General features: G+C 41.2%; 1 protein-coding gene across 1 annotated transcript in view; it reads right to left on the bottom strand.

Moving 5' to 3' along the window:
• The window catches only part of si:dkey-151g10.3 (serine/threonine-protein kinase WNK3), a 34,498-nt gene extending 15,281 nt beyond the window's left edge, over nt 1–19,217 (bottom strand). The window contains exons 1-4 of the mRNA XM_044037570.1: nt 18,688–19,217; nt 8,270–9,401; nt 1,017–1,189; nt 159–379 (exon numbers count right to left, since the gene is read on the bottom strand). Of these exons, the coding sequence (XP_043893505.1) occupies nt 159–379; nt 1,017–1,189; nt 8,270–8,977 (1,102 nt within the window). The 5' untranslated portion in view covers nt 8,978–9,401; nt 18,688–19,217. The remainder of the gene's footprint in view (nt 1–158; nt 380–1,016; nt 1,190–8,269; nt 9,402–18,687) is intronic.
• Between the last annotated feature and the right edge of the window lie 1,638 nt (nt 19,218–20,855).

Below are 20,855 nucleotides of genomic sequence, written 5' to 3'. Positions count from 1 at the left end.
ATTCAACATGACTTGTACTGTTTTCCCTTGGCACCCACAGCCCCCTGTAAAAATCTGAACAGTGCTGAATGCAGTGGAAAAGTATATTTATAGTCTATGAATTAGGTTGTTGAAATAGCTGCTGTACCGGGCTGTTTCCTCCTGCTTATGAAGCCTACCTATAACACTCTTGGCAAAGGAGGTCCTCATCAGAGTGGCCAATCCAAGGTCGCCTATCTTGACGGATCCCGTGGGGCCTGTTATGAAAATGTTGTCACATTTGAGGTCCCGGTGGACAATGGGAGGAGTTCTCGTGTGAAGGAAGTGAAGGCCCTTCAGAATCTGTCTACACCAACTCCTCAGGACCTTGGGTTTCATCACCTTAAAGCGCTTAAGGTAACTGTGCAGAGAGGAAATACAGTCTAAATCAAAGTGAGCACTGTAATAAAGCTCTCATAGACAATTAATATGGTAATTAATCACATAGGCATAATTCATTTTGATTAATTTCCGTCCCTGTCAAAACAAGTCAAAGATATTGTAATAATAATCTCTATTCATCAAAGTAAAATCTTCTGTGAATGTTTAGTATAACATATTGCCACCACGACTAAGGTCATGTGCTAAGGTCATGTTGTGTTTTTTCTTTAGAAAGAAGACTAAGGAACACAATTAAATATTTACTGAAACCTGCAGCCAAGTGTGTGGTTTTGTTTCTTAACTATGAAGGAAGGCTTACAACTTCTGGTTTGCACTGTACCTAAAATGAACATTGATACAGATGGCATAACATTGAACTCATCTTCATTTTCTATGATATACTATATTATTTTAAATGCCTCCTTGCAGTGTAACTATTTGCAGTAGAGAGCTGACACCCGTTAGTGACATTTACTCTAGTGGATGCTGTGATCTGGCAAATACAGGGTATGGTAAGAGTAATAGATTTTCTGTTAGTCAGTAATAACAGCTTTTTTAATTCTTTTTAACTTTACTACATGAGGAAATAATACTGAGAATGAGGAGGTTGTGCTCACGTTTTGAGTGTTCCTGAAGTCATAAGTTCAGTGACCAGTACGATGCACTTCTTGCCACGGAGCACAGACTCCCAGGAATCATAGAAGCGGACGATGTTGGGGTGCTGAAGCCCCTTCAGCATCTCAGCCTCCTCCTTGAAGCGTTGCTGCTCCAACTTGGTCAGTTTGCGGTCCTGAGGTGAGAGATGAAAACCAGATTTCATGGCATGTACAACAACATTTGTAATAAACAGTACAAGAATTCTGCTCAGAGCTCCAGAACACCTTGCAGTGCACAACCATGATGACACCAACACTTGTTGCCACTAGATGGTACTAGCAACATATAGTTGCACTAATGGTGAGACAACACCCAAGCCTTTATAGCTTTGTAAAACACACATTTCTACTGTATCTGCAACACATCCACAGTATGGCCAACAGAATGAACACAGCAGAAAACCTCTTCACTGGCATGAGTAGAATCCCACAGGAACACAACAGAGTCAGTCATTCAATAATCCCTCAGTTAAACACTGCTGCATAGATTATTCATGAGACCTAGACTTACATGTTATATAGGGAGAGTGCTCTGTCCAGCAAAAACACAGCAATATATTTCTGTTTTTTTCCCTTTCATCCAGTTTCTTACTTTCTTAAACCCACAGTTCTCTCATCAATAATTCATGTCGAGCTCAGAATACATGGTCACATCTCCAGATACAATGAACACAAAGTAAACAAGAAACAGTCGTTGTGAATATGCATGTGAGAGGATGGTGATGTGTAAGATACAAGCACAATACAAATGCATGAAAAGGAAATCCTGATTGGCTCCACTAAATCAATGTGTATTTTTGGACTTGTCACAAGCAACTGTTTTGTCTGCTGTTTCCATGTGCACCCAGCACTAAGGAGGTACAATATATGGCATTTGACCTTTGGTGACCTTGTGACTTGAGAGGGGGTTACTCTGCATTCATTTGTATCGAGCCAGTATATATTATTGGCACTGAAACGTTTTAAAAGGAAACCCCAAAAAAAATTAATTGTCATGGTATGTAATGAACAACAGGGAGCGTTGAACAGTGTGTATGAGGAAGTCTGAGGACAGCTTTTGTCTTGTCACAGACAATCCTCACTATAAATAGAAATCATCATAACACTGGCATTCCATTGATCAATTCCATTGATGTTTTGCTTTATACAAAACTGCCCAAATGGTGTACTGCAGATACAAATAAAAACATGCTCATGTAATGCAGATTATTTGTCACTGCATCTACCAACTGTACTGTATGAGTTATATCAACTTACATCTACCATTCTCCTCTTCTTTTTGTGCCTCTGCTTCTCTCGTTGTTTATGTTTGTGCTTCATCTTTTACTGGTTCACTCTGCTGCACTGCCCTTTTCTGGAAGTACTGGTGGATGCAATCTCTCCACCCCTCCCCTCCCATTGGTGAGGTATCATCAACAAAAAGGCTGCTCCTTGGTGCACTATTATGGGTAAGTTACCCGTCTAAACTTTCTGCATGCATTCTTCCAATGCAACACCAGCTGCTTTACATTACTGTGTGCACACATCTTTAGGTCAAATTGTATGTGTGTGTACCTGACTGCATAAAGGTGTGTCCCTATTTAGTACATCCACATTTCTTCTTTCTGTTGTGTTTATTTTGTGAAGGCCTGCGCTGCTTCTGTCTCACCCCACAGTCAGACCGTCAGTCTGCATCAGTGTATGGCACAGTGTGAGACATGGGGCTGCTGCCTGTGTGCTCCTGTCTGCTGCCTCCTCAGCATCTATTGTGTCTTTCTCGGAGTGTGGCATCAGACAGCCTTGGGGGCAGCAAAGGTCATAAAAAGTTCAGCTAGTGAGAACATGTCTTGACAGATTAACCCAAACTCATTTCCCACGGCATACCCACTGAAACACAACAACAGCTATAGAAAATGTCATCAAAACACATACTTAAGGAGGCCTCACTCTGCCATATTCTGTGAATATGACTCAATAAACTCATGAGACTGATAGTAATAACTTTGTGGTGTATGCAACAATACATCAGTCCAATGTTGGTACCACAGCAACGACAAAAACAGACCTGATAGAACAAAGTGGGGCATAGAGACCGCAACAGGATACAGGACAGTCTAAATGAAAATCAAACCTGCAGTGCCTAACGTTTGGTGATTTTTGTTGTTGTTGACGTTAGTATTCTGACTCTCTTTGGTCCAATGTAACGTTATTAGTATGCTGCATCCTTCATCTGAAAACAGGCTCTGTCAAGCACAACTATCAGGGGCAGGTGAGGACAAGAGGCATTTATCCCATCAAACCTCTTTGTGTTGTCAGTCGTAGTCCAATGTGCCTGCAACCTTTTCTCTTTACTTATGTGATGTCTCTTTTGCCTCCGTCTGACACTGACATAGTCAGCTTGGTCATGCAATGCTGGCGTAACACGGAGGTCTATGGGAGGTCCCTCATAACTGAGTAAGACCTGATCGTGTTCTTTGAGATTTTTTTGGACCGGACATCTGGCACAGCAGAAGGTCAAGCTGCAGGTTAAGTAGCCTCATAAAACATTGGAGAAAATAGACAGGATATGGCTGAGCAGACACGTTTGGTCGGTGCGAAGGCCGAGGTCACGAATGCCAAAGCATGTGAGCCCTAAAACAGCACGAGTATCAGCTATCATACAAACTACATGACATCAAATGGCTTCCATGATTACACTGGAGGAGTGACCCTTAACCACAGTGGGATACATATGGTTGGATTAGATGTGCATTACTTTTGATAAATATTTGTCCATTTATGAAGGTGGATGGAGTATGTGTTGCCCTGCAGTGCAGTGTGCTTGAAAATACGAAGTGGCGGGTGGCTAGGATTAGATTAGTGTAAGCTACAACAGCTCAGACTACCAAAACAGATTGCTGGAAAAGCGCTGGCCTGTATATTGGATTATAACCTCAGGCCAGTGGGCCACGTTCTCTAACCACTGTAGATCCTAATCTAGCCAATACCACATATTGACCATTTATTTTATGAGACTACTTCTTTGTACCTTGACAAATCAGAAGGTTTCCCTTTTTGTCACTGAACTAGATTAGCATTGTTGTGTCGTAATAGTGATAGTTTGATCACAAGTGCTTAAAATGTTTAAATTATTTTCGATTAGGCCATACAGTGAATGCTTTTGTATCAATAATCCAATATCAATAGAACCTCTGTTACTGGTAAGATAATGAACTGATGTGGGAGGAAACAGCCTGAGGGACACTTGTCATCCATCAGTGTCCTAGTTGAACATGTGTCTAGTCAGTTTGGTTGTATCGATTCCATCCGGGTCTAGTCAGCTCAGCGGTAGACCATTTGGTTTGGCCTCCACTAAATTTAGTCAGTTATAAATAGTGTGTCTTTGCTCTTTCTGGCCTTCCTAAACTGATATTTAATAACTCCTCCCTTTACTGTCTGTGGTTTGTCACATTGAGACAAAGGTTTATAACCTGAAAAACTGGAAAATAGTCTTTGAGCATGCATAATTCTGTTCTAACACGAGGCAGAAGGTTGGCAGCAACCGGAGATGATCTCTCATCCTTGTGAATGGCTAAATTACCATGTCATGTGTCACACTGGGATAAAGTGCCACACACTGAAACCTAATATTAAAACACTTTATTATAAAGCCATGTCAAAATTTAAGTAATTTGCTCTTAATCCGTCTTTTTAAAAGGAAGCAAAGTGTGATGTTTTGTAGCAGGAATCATCTTAACCTGACATTCACCTGCAAATAATAATCCAAATAGCTTTATGATAATAATACATGTTACAAACAGAATAATGAAGGTGGTAATCACCATGGCAACCTTCAGCACTGTAGTTATTCAGCCCTGAAAGCTGCTCTAGTGTTTGTGGTCCTGTGAGTGGGGCTGGGCTGGTTTGGGACGACTGGGTTAAACCAGTCTGGTTTCTACCGCCCGAGTTGTGCTGTCTGTGCAAGGTTTTTGTTCCAGCCTGACAGACATCCACTATAATTAACTCCCTGGATCACTCTGCGTGATCATTCACACAGACAAAAAGTGATGGTGGAGAGAGGGAGGACAAATAAGAGGAAGAGAGAGACAGACAGGGTGGAAGGCATATTGTAATGTTGACACAGATGGACAGTGCAACAGCTCGCACAGAGAAATGTTACATATACAGCAAACACGTCCACTTATGTGGTGATGGGTGGCAAAGCAGTAATTACGGAGATATATAGTCTTGCCCTTTCAGGTGAGGAATTCCTAGGAAAAGTTGGTGGAAACAAGAGGGATAGTGTCCGCACAGTGAACTTTAATTATCCTCTCTTTCAAACTGAACTGAGACAGCTAATCCTTTGGCTTCCTCTCTACAGACAAAGGAGAAGTGGAGCTGTAGGTGCATCCAGGCTGCAGTACTCTCACAGGACAGTGCAGGAAGCATTAACTGCATCAAAATGTGCAATGGTTGTTTACCATCCAGTGTCTTCAAACCTAATACTGTTTGTGGTCATACAAAATGATGCTGCATTATAAAAATATGAATTAAAAGAATGTGAAAAACCGAGTCAACTTATTAAACGTAACATACTCATTAAATCTTGTCCATCACTACATCCAACCACAGCAGGACGAATTAGTTCTGGCATCAGTCTATGTTTCTTAAATTAGTTTTGTTTTGTTTATTTTGGTCATCTCAAAACAATTATTTATCACTATTATCATTTATTATTGTGTCCAATCTAATACCACTTTATTTAACTGTGTTTAAGATCTGTTAAGGTTCATTAAAAAGTACAGATCACATTGTGCATTGTCTTTGTGTATGTAAAGTACATGTGTCTGCCCTGCATGTAGTAACTAAGCATTCACTATGTGGTTGCTCTGCAGGATAAATGCCAAGCGTATCCTCCATTTGGCTCATGTTTCTCACCATCACCTCCTGTGATTTCTTTCTTTGCCCTTTTCCCTTAACCTTTAATCCATCTGTGTCTGTGTATTATAGAAAGTAGTATTACAATAAAATGCAGAGTTTAAAAGTCTGATTCATTACCATTCAACACCCTCCAGGTATCATAAAACCAACTATTCTCCATAGGATTTAACTTGACCCAATACATTTCTGGAAACAAAACTGGAGATCACAGATGCAATATGATGCGTGCAACAATCAGCTTAAGCCGTTTCTCTTTCCACGTTCCAAAACGTGCTTGACCAAAACAGATTCAGTCACACACCTAAGCCAAGACAAACTACAATGTGGTGTCTTTATAACATCATAAAAGAATGCTACCTGGTGGTGAAGCATATCAGTGAAAACATTATTGTAGAAAATTAGATGAGCTACCTTTGGAAGTCAAGCAGATCAAGTATTTAAGATGGATTGAATAGGAGCTTTGGGAGTATGATATATCATCAGCTGATTCACTAGGTGTTGGAGTAAAAGCAGAAAAGGCGATGGGGAACATGCCTGCTGCTTTTTAGTCCAACAGGCAAGGCCTGATCTGAAGGATTAGTCAAGGCTCTTGTTTTGGAATTAGCTCCAAACCAAACACATGACTGACTTTTCTCACACAATGCCAGCAGTCAAATCAGAGGGCTTTCCATAACACTGCTCTCTATTGTGGAGCCAAGAATCAGACAGATGCATTTCTTCTCTCTTCTACAAGTCTGTCTCCCACCACATGTTGAATCGACACCATCTAACAATGTTTCCCATTACTTCTGACTAATAATGAATACGTTAGAGCTCTGGCATTATAAAACATTTACCATGCTCCATTATGTTCCTCCCACTGCAATATCATCGGATGACAAAGAGTTTGTTACAGGGATGTTTGCTGCCGCTACACCTACATTTGTTCTATGCTCCCAAAATGAGTCCCATTCATTGCTTCCTATTTACATTACTATTTCCATTTCATACCTCATTACACTGCATTATGGGCAAGAGCAGGCAGTAATACATACTGTACCTCTCATCACTTCTTTTAACAGCTTGATTAGTAAGTTAATAGCTTGTTTAAGAGATACAAGATACAGTCATTTTAGACATTTCCAATCATGAAATTGTTAACAACAAATTTGTGCCATTTCAAGCTATTTCAAAAACATAATTCTCCAACTGTGAAACAAATATTTTTGTCTCATAAAAAAAAGAAATAAACAGCCCACAACAAGACTCAGCCAAAATGCCAACTGTTATTTAATCTTTTACAGTCTGTGCATAGTGAAGCATCAGATACAGGATTTTTGGATGGTCTGATATATCTGATCCAGTGATTTCAACCAGCATTGGACTGATAATGAGTATCGTATCAGCTCATCCCTAAATATAATAAACACATATAGTGATCATATTTGCCTGAGTTTGAACATCATACCTACGACACAGTGTCATTAATAACCCCATTGATAGTCCCCTTAACCTTTATGAAATAATTTTCATAATTCACGCCAATGCAGGAAATCTTTTAAATACGATACACAGGCACAACAAGAAGACGAAGATGCACTGATAGTGCTGTAGTTCTATTATTTATAGCAGAAAAAGCAAAGCCTCCAATTCCACTTTGTGATGTCACTCGATTACAAGCTTTGCTCCTCTTTTTCATCCCGTCTCTGCTGAACTGCTGTCTCATAGTAAAGCAAACAGACAATGTGCTGAGATTTCCAGATTGAAGAGGAAGGACTCCTGGGACACATCTAATGGGATTCACTTCAAATGCACAACGTTGGGTTTAATGATTTCCAAAGCGCACTAATTGAAAATATTAGTTGGGAACACAAAGTATTTCCGTTTACCTCGCACACTGTCTCCACAGTCTGGATTCTTTAAAGTGCGTGTAAAGCAAATGCAGTAAACAGTGGCTGAGAACATGTGAAGAAAAAGAAGACAACTGTGGAGTAAAAGATTATGAAGTAAAAAAAGCCCGGAAAGCCCATCTCCAGTGTCTAAAAATATGGCTTGATGGCACACCAGAGCCATAGTTAGCATCAGTCCTCCCCAAACACTGTAATGATATAAGAACCCTCAGCGTGCTGTAAACCTGCTCCCACACTACTGCTTTTTGTTTTGTTAGCTAGTAACTAGGTTAGTAACGCATGTTGTGGGGGTGTGAGGTGACCAAATCAGAAGTTGTTGTTTTTTTCCTTTACACACACTTTAAGTGCATTCATAATTCTAAATAAATTTTTTTTTTAGCACATCATGCCAACGAATTCACATCTTAGAATCAAAGTTTGTCTTACCTGAAGTTCACACCACGCCACCTCCACCCAGGTCTCAGTGTCCAGGCCTTTATACACAGTTTTAAAAGCTCCTCTGCCTAGTTCAATGTCAAATTTGAGGAACCTTCCTCCAGGAGAGGTGGCCACAGCCTTCATCTCTGCCTCCTCCTCCTGCTCTCGGTCCCTGTCCTTCACCCTCTGGGTGGGTGCGGAGGAGGGTGCATCCTTGCCAGGCACCTGGCTGGCATTGATACAAGATGGGTCACGGCCGATGGCAGCACAGGATGATGCAGCCCCTTGTTGTTGGGTACTGCTAATAAAGACTGTGTCTGAGGAACGCAGCTCCAGATGTGCGGGACTGCGGGGCGTTTCAGTGGGCACATCCACCTCATCCTCCTCCTCACAAATCTCAACACTCTTCCTGAAAAAGCGCTTCTCCCTCCTCTGTTGTTTCTGACCAGTGTCAACTGGTAAGGAGGCCGTGGAAAAAGAAATTGTTTTGAATGTGGTCTCCTGACCTTCCTGTCTGGCCTCTGCTCCTCCTCCACCCTCTCCTCTAGTAGTTCTTTTCTCCTGAGTCTTGGAGGAGGGGAGGTCTGAGGTGGTGGTTTGTGTCCTCTCCCACTGCTGGTTGTCCCTGACCTCTCGCTCAGTGTCCTCTCCCCTATTTCCATCAGGTTTCTCCGAGGAGTCCTCAGTACCTGTGGGTTCTCCTGGGTCAGTAGCCATGGGGAAGGGCCTTTACCACCCGTCCTAGACCTCCTCCTCCTCCTCCTCCTCCAAACCTTTGCTCTTCCGTCAGTCCCCGTCTCTCTCTCTCTGTGGTCACCAAGTCACCCCTTTTTTAGTTTGACAGGCTGTCCTTCCAGTGCTGCAGTTAACCGCTGGTTAAACTGGTGTCCTCCTTTTTTCTTTTCCTCCCCCTTTTGTCTATCTCTTGTTCTGATGCTGTTGTTGCGAGGTTCCTGTCCTCACTTTGCACCACCGCGTTTCCTACATTTTCTTGAGAAGATGCAGAACTAATCAAAGGAGACCACACGTCGCCCAGCTTTTTATAAATGCACACTCGACAGGGACTTTTATCAAGTCTGGTGGGAAAGCTGCAGCATTTTCCTTCAAAGTGTTGCGGTGTGAAGATCAAGTCAAATAAACCCTGCAAGGCAAAAACAAAACATTGCATTAACATTCAGAGGAGAGAATAGCTGTTAAGTTTTTTGTTTTTTTTTGTTTGTTTTACACATTTAGCTGTTTAAATAAGCAAACAAGTCAGATACTACTTGCATTTGATGAGCTGCATTTTAATAGGTCAGACGGAGCATTATACCTCTCAGACACAGACAAAATAATTCAACATCATTATTTTCTTTGTAACGTCAAAGAAATGTTCACTTTCCATTGTAAGGAAAATGACCCTGAGGAAAATGTGAGTGTAAAATCAAATCAGAGAGGATGTAAAGCCAAAAATTAAACAAACTGTAAACAAACTAATTATTAAGCCAGGAGTCACATCTGCTCCAACAACTATTTCTTATGAAACCAATCACTGTTTCCCCAGAGAGTGTTAAGTGTTAATTGCCTCTAAATCTTTTGCTAATGCACGTTTGGCAATTATGGTTAAAATAAACCAAACATTTGAAAAAAACCATTGCAAGTAGATTTCAAAGAACTCCATTATTGGTGAAAAATACTTCCGGTAATAAGTAGGCATAGTACTTCAGGAAGCAGAAATGCTTACCACAGCTGCTTGCTAAAGTGATGTGAGACAATGCACAACATTAATTCATACTCAGTATTGACCTGTGACAGCCCAATCTAAAGAAAGAGAGTGTATAGTACGACTACTTAAAAAACAAATATAGGGAGAATAATTAATTCTGCTTAATCTGCCAAACAAAGGCATCATCTTTATGATGGCTTAAAAACCTGGCATTTAAACCAAATGGTCTTTGGAGGATACCCAGCTAGCCTGGTCAATGATTATTACACACACCTTCAGCCATCATCAAGTGCACCTCTATCAGCATCATGGGGTTTAAGTTGTGTTCAACAGCTCCATTAGTCAACAGAAAGCTGCAGTTAGTGTGCGATCCCAAACATTAAATATGGATGACCAACTATGGGCCAGTTGAGTGTAAATAATTCATGCGTGGAGGGACTGAGTCAAACTGTGCTGGAGTGACTGACACGCATCTGCACCAACAGCCTCATAAATGCACACACTGTGATTATGATTATTATCAGCACAGGCATCAACCAACAGTGTCACTGTGTTTAAATGATGAGGTGTAGTTGCCCAGTTAACCGATCCAGCAGGGTGATAAGATCCTCAACACAGCAGGTTTCTTCTGACTTTCCTCTGAACCATAACTCATACAGTCTTTGTGACATCTTCATCTTTGCTCTCCATCTGTTTCCCAAGGAATTCTCTCCCATCTATCTCCTCCGCTTTCTGACTTATACTTATTCTGGAGCCAGTATCTACAAGAATGGGGCTGAGACAACCATAGCAGATGCACTTGAGTACAAAGGCTCCATCCGTTAAGGATTAGACAGCTGCTTTTTAACGCAGCCTCTTCTCCTTGGCCTTCAGTTCAGGATAAGAATCAACTGGGACACTTCTACCTTCTTACCATTTTATTATTATTACTATTATTATTATCATTATTAATTATTTATTATTAATTTTTTTAATTAATTATTTGTATTGTTTTATGTTGTATACCTTGTTGCTGTGTCTTCAACTCTTTGAAGCACTTCAGTCAACTCACAAACAATCACTTGGCACTCATTTGCATATTAGCTTACAACCCAACACATGTGACTTTACTTTTGACCACGTGGGACTGTCCTGGGCCACAGCCATCAGGCGCCTCAGTCTAGGGTTACAGCACTCTTTGCTATGAAGGTATTCACAAGTACAGTCAGTCTTAACTCATGCCCATGTGCACCTCGTAGCGAGACAGCGTTAGCAAAGCCCACCGTGAATGACTGACCACTAGGGGCTGGACTAGTCTCCCTCAGCAGCTACTATCTCCTTGGGAACTCCACAGTCATTAACATACATGAAGCCTCTTGTCTCTCCAGGTTTAAAGCAAAGGAGTCTGATGTGCAATGCCTGTAAGTGTCAATCAAATCATAATTAAAACAAACAACCACTGATACAGATCACTTCTGGGGAAGGATTTCTAGTCCAACAACATTCCCAAGACACAGACATTATGCTCTGAGAGACAACCTGTACTTAAGGCAGTAACCTCCCATGACCCGCTGTACTCCCACACACACACAATGTAATAAAACTGATTATGATAATCATTGACATATAGGTTGTTTTCAAGAATTAATAGTGTGTGTGATATATAATGTATAGATTATTTATACTGTAACATAGATATTTTCTAAAATAATTTATTAACAGAATAAAAAAAAATCTGGAGGACGTGTTTCAGCTAAATCCATCCATAGTCCAACGCTTCATCCTCCACATGAGGGTCACCGCAGCCAAGCTCAGATGACACAGGGCGAAAGGCGGGGGGCACGCTGTACAGGTTGCACCCCAACTTCTCATTTCAGCAATGCGATGGACTTAGATAATATACTGTATCTACAGCTAAAGGAAATTAGAAGAGGAGATATACTGTAGTGTACAGTGAGAATAAAAAGGTAAAGGCTAACCGGATGTGGTGAGTATCAAAAGGGAGAAACAACAGGCGATAAAGAGAGGGAAGTTGCCCTTTAAACGGGAGCTTATTGGCCAATGTCCCCAGGGCAAGGAGTTCCCATGAATGCCACATACCGGACAGAGTTATCACAGTACATCAAACACATTCAACCCCATCAGTGTCTCCCACACCCGCCCAGTCTCTCTTCCAAACACACACACACACACACACACACACACACAGAAACACAAACGCGCATATGGTGTGATATCAGACACACACCAGCAAACAAACTCTTTCTCTCCATGCACATGTCACACTTTGATACACGGACAAAAAACACACAAACAAAACATACTCATACATCAAAAGCAAACCCAAACAGCATGTTCCCATTCAATGACTGAATGCCAAGAGGAATTTCCTGACACCAGCCAAATGATCATGCAACTGCCCATGTGGGCAGAATCAAAGTTGAAGATAACGGAACCTGCGCCAAAGCTGAAATAGTGACATCTCACTATGGCAGCCAAGTGACTCTTGTGTCAAGTTCACGACAGAATCATACTGTGAAATTTTTTTTTCAGTACATGAAAACTAGGGCTACACAATGAATAGAAATGTTATCGAGATTGCTGCTATTTTTAAATCACAGGAGGTGCAATATTTCTTAACCCTTTCACACCTAAGCCTCAAAATGTCAGTCTGGACTTTTTGGTTTATTTTAACCATAAAAGTGCCAGAAAATGTCCTGTAACTAAGTGTTTTTGCCAAAATTAAAACCAAAATGTGTGGAAAATGAGCATTTTAGATTAAATATTGTCCTGGCCTATATCTATATCTAAATATCTCACAGTAATCATTTTAAGTATGTTATTCAAATGAAAATGAGAATAATTATGTTAAAAGTACCATTCCCTCTCATATTGCATTTGCAATTTCAGTCAAATTAATCACAATTAGATATTTATTAAAAAAAGAATTCAGCCCTAATAAGAACTGTAGCACCCTGCCTGCGCTCCACTCCTACACTGGGAAAACACCTGCAGCCACCAAATCAATTCTGAAATGTGCAGCGAAAATCAGTGTGACACCTTTGCTTCATGACTGCCAGGGATGTGATTCCTATTCTATTCTGAAAATACACTTTTTATTACCTTTTTATATGCTAAACTTTTAGTTATCCTTAAATCTGTGCTTAAAAAGTTAAAGACAAGGAAAACGTCTTCTGGAAAACAGCACAAGTAACACAAAAATAAGTGTACTTCTTTGTCCTTTCTTTCATAAGAATACATACATTGATCCACTGGAACCTAACACCTGCTGGAAAATTAGGCTGACAGACAAAGGACGAGCCTCTAGAATTGTAGATGAAAAGAGTGAATAAAATCTGGCGAGGGGGACAGGAAGGGATTGTAGTCAGTGGGACATCAGACTTTCAAACAGACAGAGAGGCAAGGAGAGATGGTGTGAGGGGGTGAGAACAAGGGGTGGGAAAATTGTGCGTGTGTGAAAGAGAACAAGAGGGAGATAAAGAGAGGGGGACAGTCAAAAAGGGGGCTGGGTGGGATTGGGCCTGATAAAATATGTGCCAGTGTTTGTGTGAATGAAAGCAGTGACTATAGCTAAATTTCTGGCCGAACAAAAGCAGCTACAGTTGTGCGGAGAGGAGAGGAGAGGAGAGGAGAGGAGAGCTTTTAGTGGTTGGACAGGGCTGAAAACACGAGGTGATTACATTAACATAGGAATAGTTTCCATTGCTATGTCCACTGTGACAGATACGGGACACATAGAAAGATTTGTTTTTGATGTCATGCATCAAGTTAATGTGAGCGTTCATGTGGGTTTGTTTAATCAAAAACGTTGAGCAGATTCAAGCTATAGTCTGTAATTGGTAAGAATATGAATACCCCTGAAATTTGACCAGAGCCATATTAATCAATTTTGCAACTAGAAATTTACAAACATCATCCGCAACCAGACACCTACTGGACCATACCAGCTATCAGTCACACTTTATTGTCGTCAGTTTACAGACACTGTAAATCACGTTCCTTTCAAACTTCTTTTTGCCCCCTGGTGGCTATTCAATATATTCTTACTTCCTGATCGGCCCTCAACCAGCAAACCGGAAGACTATGTTCAATTTTTACATACTACGTACTTTATTAACTGACGACTGAGCTTGGTTACAAAGGACTCTGGAGTACAAAGGTTCAACGGACACTTAACTGGAGACTGGATACAGAGATATGTATGAAGAGTCTGGTGGAAGTTAGCGGACTGACCACTGTTGTATAGGTCAAGTCCAAACCTGTGCTTGCCTGTAACAAGAACCTCCCTCCAAGTGATCAGCGCAACATTTAAATCTATCCGGTCTTTCACCAGTTTAGTCCCCCGGAGATTAAAAGAGGAGAGGGAAGGGAAAAGGTACATTAGGTCAACTTTAAAACAAGGAAATGCATTTCAAATATTAAGTTGAAAAATCCACACCTAACACACACACACACACACACACACACACACACACACACACACACACACTCACACACACACACACACACACCAATCATAACCAGCTTTTGCCACACCAAGACTGAATTCTTGTCTTACCTTCCTACGTTTGAAGTGTTGAATGAAATTTCATGTCGTGCCGTTGGTGTTGCTCGGTTGCCAGGTTTGTACGCAAGGCCGCAAAAGCAGACACCCAGTTTTCCGTGTTTCAAAAACAAATTGTAACCCTAAGTCAACTCAAGTCAAGTCGAGTCTCATACCAACATTAGTTGAGCAAACACTTGACACTCATGACTTCATACTCGACTTAGATGACTTGAGTTGTGGAATACTTACATTTTCTCAAATATTGAGGGGTTAACGCAACAATTTGTTTTTGAAATACGGAAAACATTGCGTGTCTGCTCGTGTACAAACCTGGCAAATGAGCGACACCAACACCACTTATGTCAAATTTCATTTGACACTTCAAATCGCACAATCGAAGGTAAGACAGGAAGTCAATTGGTTGCTATTTTAACGATACACTTGAGTCACATGGCTTGACTCGAGTCCCCCACCTCGGCTGAAAGGTTATAACAAAGAAAAGAGTGAAAAACATATTTGTGACATGTTTTCTTACAGACACGTCTTCTGCGCAGGCAGGTGCAACTATTGCTGTCCGTGCTGCTGCAGCATTGAAAAACAGGATGTAATCACACTCAGACTATGATGATGTGGCGCCATTAATTAAAGATGTTCAGGACAAGCGCAGCTGTGGGAGAGAACAAATTGAACTCCAAATTAACTTGAAAAGCATCCGTTACCAAAGTCCAGCAAAGGCAATTAAGAGCTGTATGTATGTGTGTGTGTGGGTGTGTGTGTGTGTAGTTGAAAGCAGTTAAATTCAGACTGTGGCTTCAACTCAACCACAAACCCAAGACATGATCTGATTCAACACATGCTGCTTCCCCGTGTGTCTTCAGGTTCAGCAGCTTTTCTATTTCAATCTGATAAAAAAAAAGTATCAACTGGTGACCAAAGGAATTAAACACACATATGATTGTTCTCTTTCCTTTGGAGAAATTCAAGGCTCAAAACAGAACAAGGACTTTTGTCCAATCCAGGTCAAGCATGGGAGAGTGAACTGTAGGTAGCACACACACACAAAGTACTGTTTGCTGAGAGAGAGAGAGAGAGAGAGAGAGAGAGAGACTATGTGTTATCTAACCCTGCTTATTTTGTTCTTTTATTCTCCTCAGTGAGCAGAGCTATCCCATACCAAAGGATTTATCTAATCCAGGTGAGGGAGACTCTCTGTAATGAACCAATGATGATTCGGGATTATGTGATACAAAAGTGGCTTAGCGCTTCTGCAGCTCATATCACAACTGATCCCCTTTTAGTCCTGCAAATGATGTCTGAACTTTTTTACGGATGATGGAGAGCCTCAGATCAGAGTGCTGATTTTACTAGTGAAGCAACTATCAGGGTTTTTTTTTTTGAAGAAGAAGGAGCATCCTCCCTGTTTATAAGTCCCTCACTGTTGCTCTCAGTGGGACTATCAGATGCACTGTTTTGATATTCATATCAAAGACACACTTTCATTTTGAGTATCGCACAACACTTTATCCAATCAGGAGCCAGACGTCTACAAAGAGGCAATCCTCTCTGCCCATCAGATTAGGCTGTTTGTTGATGAGAAAAATGCATTTCATCATCAAACATGATCATGAAGTCGAGCAAGACTCGTCTTGACTCTACACGCTTTTGGTATCTGTGATACAAACACACAAGAAGTGATGAGCAAAGCAGTTGCCTTCGGTGTACTAGTTCAGGAAGTTCAGTGCTTCCTGCATGACCGGAGCACAGACTGTCCAAAGGGGTTGTTATTCGGCTCATGATCGAAGGCTTTCAGCAGTGCTGTCGCTAAGTACACCAGACTCCTGTTAAATATTGACATTTTAGAAATTGACTTGCTAAATGTAGGAGATATTTAAGTCTTTTTAACTGATCTACGGTTCGGCATTGTGCTGTTTCGATTCATGTGTCGGACGTCGCACTCATCCAGTGACGACACTCTCTGGCCGGCAGTCGGTCCACGTCACATTTTAGTATCGACTCAGCTCGCTTGGAACCTTGCCAGAGCAGGTACTAAATAGTATCAAGCACCAGGTGCCATCACCAATGGAAGAGGAAAAAAATAAACGAGTCAAGCCGAGCTGAGACGAGTCGTGCTGCAACTGTAGAATGAAGGCCACCATCTTGTGCCACCATGTAACAAGTCAGAGCATGCATTTCGCTTTTTGGCGCGGAAGCTTACGACACAAACGAAGAAAAACAACATCCTTTCTGGTATATGAAGTTACAGTCTCACTATTAGATGTCACTAATGCTTGCAGAGTGGACCTTTAAATTTAATTTTGCTAACACACACATACACAGGCTATGATGTGACATGGTCATGATACAGGCTCAGTGGCTCTGAAGCTAAAATACAATGAATGCATGTCATTTATGCGTGTAGGACGTGCAGGAGCCATAGTGCAGCTGTCTGACTTTAAAAGTCACTTAATAGAAGGATCTCAACCTGCGTGAGGGCATTTCCCTTTTTTATTTTCATGGTAAAGTTCAGCTAAAGAAGAGACTGTGTCAGACGAGACTGCACTGGATACACAAACACACACAATAGGTTGATTATGTCCTCAGGGTTTAAACGTTGATTTTGATACGAGTGTCATGTTATAGTGGTATTTACTGTAATGTTATATAACTTAGAAACAGCTGGTGTTTGTGCGGGTCTCTTCTCTCCCTTTACCTGTTATATAGGTGTGGTTATGTACTGTAATATAACATAGTGTTACTTTATGGCCCATCTGTTATTGTAGGTCAGCATAGATACACAATATGGACAAAGGTATTTGGCCACACCTGTTAAGTATTGAGTTCAGGTGTTTCAGTCAGGCTTTGGGCTTGGCCCCTTTATCTCCAGTGAAGGGCAAACTTAACGCTTCAGCGTACCAGGACATTTTGGACAGCGCTACGCTTCCAACAGTTTGAGGAAGACTCTTTTCCTCTTCCATCATGTCAGTTCCCCAGTTCACAAAGCATGGACTATAAAGATACAGTTTGACTTTGAGTTTGGTGTGGAAGAACTGACCAGTGCTCTACAGAATGAATGAGCACAAAATCGCATAAAAACACTTCAAAATCTTGAGGAAGGTCTTACAAGAACATCTGAAGCTGTTATAGCTATAAAAGGGCGACCAGCTCCATTTTAACTACTGTAGATGTTTTTGAATACGTCATTACAGGCCCTGTTGATGTAATGGTCAGATGTTCATCCAGTGTATATCAACAACAAAACACAACAAAAATATCTTTTAAACTACAACTCCCAGCCGAGCAGTAGTAACACAGGTGTCACTTGTCCTGCTGATTATACTGATTGTATGACAAAGCTCATGACCAAAAGCTTGGCATTCTTTGTATGAAATATAATTGCATGCTTTTCAACTGTAATTACGGAGGCAATGGACTCTGAACCTTAAGAAGATCAAAGTACCTTGCAAAAGTCTTGGATTTATTGTTATACCAATGCTATAATGAGCATACAGAATAGTTATTTCTCCATCAGCTTAGTGGAAAAACATCCAGAAAATACAGGAAACATGTATGCAGTTCTAAAATAACAACTTTTCCAGGTTTAAACTCATTGAATGATGCTGATATACGATATGAAGTTTCAGTCGTGTCATAGCAAACAGACATGAAAACAACAATGCTGAAGGTGAACTGTGACTTACACATGTGAATGAACTGTATAGTTTGATGGGGTTTTTTTTTATGTTTTCTGTGTAATAATGTAATTTGTGTAATTATAAATGTCAGCATATGGTCCCTGATATGGACGTATCATTTCACAATGTCTGACACCTTAAGCCTTTCTTCTGGTTGTTGGTGTGGAGCCACAAACACACACAGTTACTGTACTAACTGTATTACTCCATGTACAGGGAGAGAACATGGTGAGTGTCTGACAAGCCCTGCAGGTCTTTACAGAGTCCTGAGCACAAGCAAACACATCATTCAAATGATGATGAGACTCCAGTCAAACTCTTTATATTCATGACATCACACTAATGAGCTGTCCTGTGAGACAATCAATACATAATAAGCTAACATTAAAACAAGACTGGGCAACACAACAATAAGAATAATGTTAATAACAACAGGGGACATGTGTGTATTTATACTATAAAAAGAACAACAAATATCACTCACCTCAGTGTATTCAGGTAGTTCGTCAGGTCCAGAATAAAGAGACACTAAGCGTTGAGCTGATTTTTCCTCCCGTCCCACTGTTATTTACAAACGTTATTCATGAACGAGATTTGCAACGTCTACCGAATTATTTTACACGCACACGTTTACAAAAAGAAAAAAGCTTTAAAGCGAAAAATTATAACGTCTTTACATGTATAAATAATGCCGCGGTGCTGGCGCTGTAGGCTTGAAAAAAAATCCCCGGCAGAGCCGTCGTTCCGCGGGTCTGTGTGTCACAGAGAGACGGACACAGAAGCCGCTGAGCTGCTAACGAACGTGTTCCAGTTTCTCACCGCGGGTTCGCCGGTTTCCTCGCTCGCTGCTCGCTGTGCTGCTGTTCAGGTGAACCCGAACAATATGTCAGTAACTTCTGTTCATCATCTACAGCGCAGGGCTGCGGTGGCCTTCAGCAGGTTCTCGTGTAAAGTGAGCAGCTCCGTGTGCGTGCCTGCCTGCTCTCACTTGCCACAGGGCTCATCACCACCACCACCATCACCATCCTCCTCCTGAATAAAGCCAGCACTTCACTGCCACCACCACAAGAGGGCAGTGGCACTTCGTGTTTATGCCCGGAAAGCATTATGTCAAAGACTGTACAGCAAAGGGTTGAGGCAATGTTGCGTTCACGGTCCCCACTTAAGAGTCAGATTTTTAACAGTTTCCCTACAACTCACAATAACTAGAGGTGTTGTAGTATTCAAAACATGTTGAAGGTCTTGTCTCGGACTTGAAAACATTGTTAATCCCAATAATAACACTTGCTCAGTAATGCCTGATAAGGCAAGGAAAAAAGAAAAAGGCCAATAGTTCACATACAATGAGCAAATACTGGCTAGGCAACAGTGGAGAGAAAAAAACTCACTTTTAACAGGAAGAAATCTCTGATAAAACCAGACTCAAAGACATTCAGCATCTGCCTTGGCCGGTTGGGGTGAGAGAAAAATAGCGGATGGAGGAAAGGTAGGGAACAGAAAGGAGAGAGAGAAAAAAGAACTCAATGTGCAAAATCGTAGTACGGGGTTATGAGGTAGATGATACAAAAATATCAACAAACAAACAAAAGAAAGAACAACTAGTACCACAAGCGGCTCTAAAATGGCCAACCTAGAACGGACTAAGCCCCTACAAAAACCACAAAGGTAAAAGTGGCACAAGAAAAAATGGGGGACAAATAAGAGGTTGGGAACAAGAGAGGAGGAGAGAGATGTATGAGGAGCAGGAGTGTATAAGAGAGAGTCTCCATGAATGTACAGTGAGGCCAAGTTGTCTAATATAACTAGTGTTAAAAGCCAGCGAGAAGTGATGAGCTGCCATAGAAAAGACTCCATCTCCCACTGTTTTTTTTGGAAGTGACCTTGACATGTGCAAGATCAGCTGCTCGGCTGACCTCAGAGTTCTGCCTGGAGTGTGTTGCGTCAAGAACACTCTGTCAAGTACACAGGTGCCAGACCATTAAGTCATATGATCTTGAAATGAATCCTAAAAAAGAGGCCAGAACAGGAGTGATATCCCCTCTGTGTTTTGTCCTGGTCAAAAGGAGGGCAGCAGCATTTTAGATGACCTGTATGAGTCAGAGAGACGACTGATCCGGACCAACATAGAGGGAATTCCAGTAGTCCAGTCGAGATGCATGAATTGCCCTCAAAGACTTTCAAAGGAAGGTAGGCTTTCACTTTGGCGAGCCTTAATTGGAAGAAGCTTGTTTTCACTACTGATCTTATCTGTTTCTCAAGTTTAAAGGTGCAGTCCATAATCACACCAAGACTCCATGCAGACGCGTGACAGAATAAACTTAACGGGCTGATGGCACTGCGATAACCCTCTAAAAGGTTTTCCTTTTAGGAGTTAAGTTTAACTCCATTCTGGTCTAAACATTTATGAGACAGTCCGCCAGAGACTGAATGGAGCCGAGCTGTTCCAAAGTAAGGGAAGATACATCTGTAAGTCATCTGCAGAAAAAAAGGAAGGAGATGTTGTACTTTTTAAAAATAGACTTCATGTACCTCAATGCTCATTTCTCATCTTAACTTATCACAGTATCTGGTCAGTGTAGCTTAATATTTTTCTCTTTGTTGTGATTGTTTTATGTCAGTAATTGTAGTGTTAAGTCAGTAGTAATGTGTCTA

Source organism: Solea senegalensis, linkage group LG11 (genome assembly GCF_019176455.1).
Source record: "Solea senegalensis isolate Sse05_10M linkage group LG11, IFAPA_SoseM_1, whole genome shotgun sequence".
NCBI lineage: Eukaryota > Metazoa > Chordata > Actinopteri > Pleuronectiformes > Soleidae > Solea > Solea senegalensis.
This window is presented reverse-complemented; position numbering and strand designations above follow the sequence as displayed.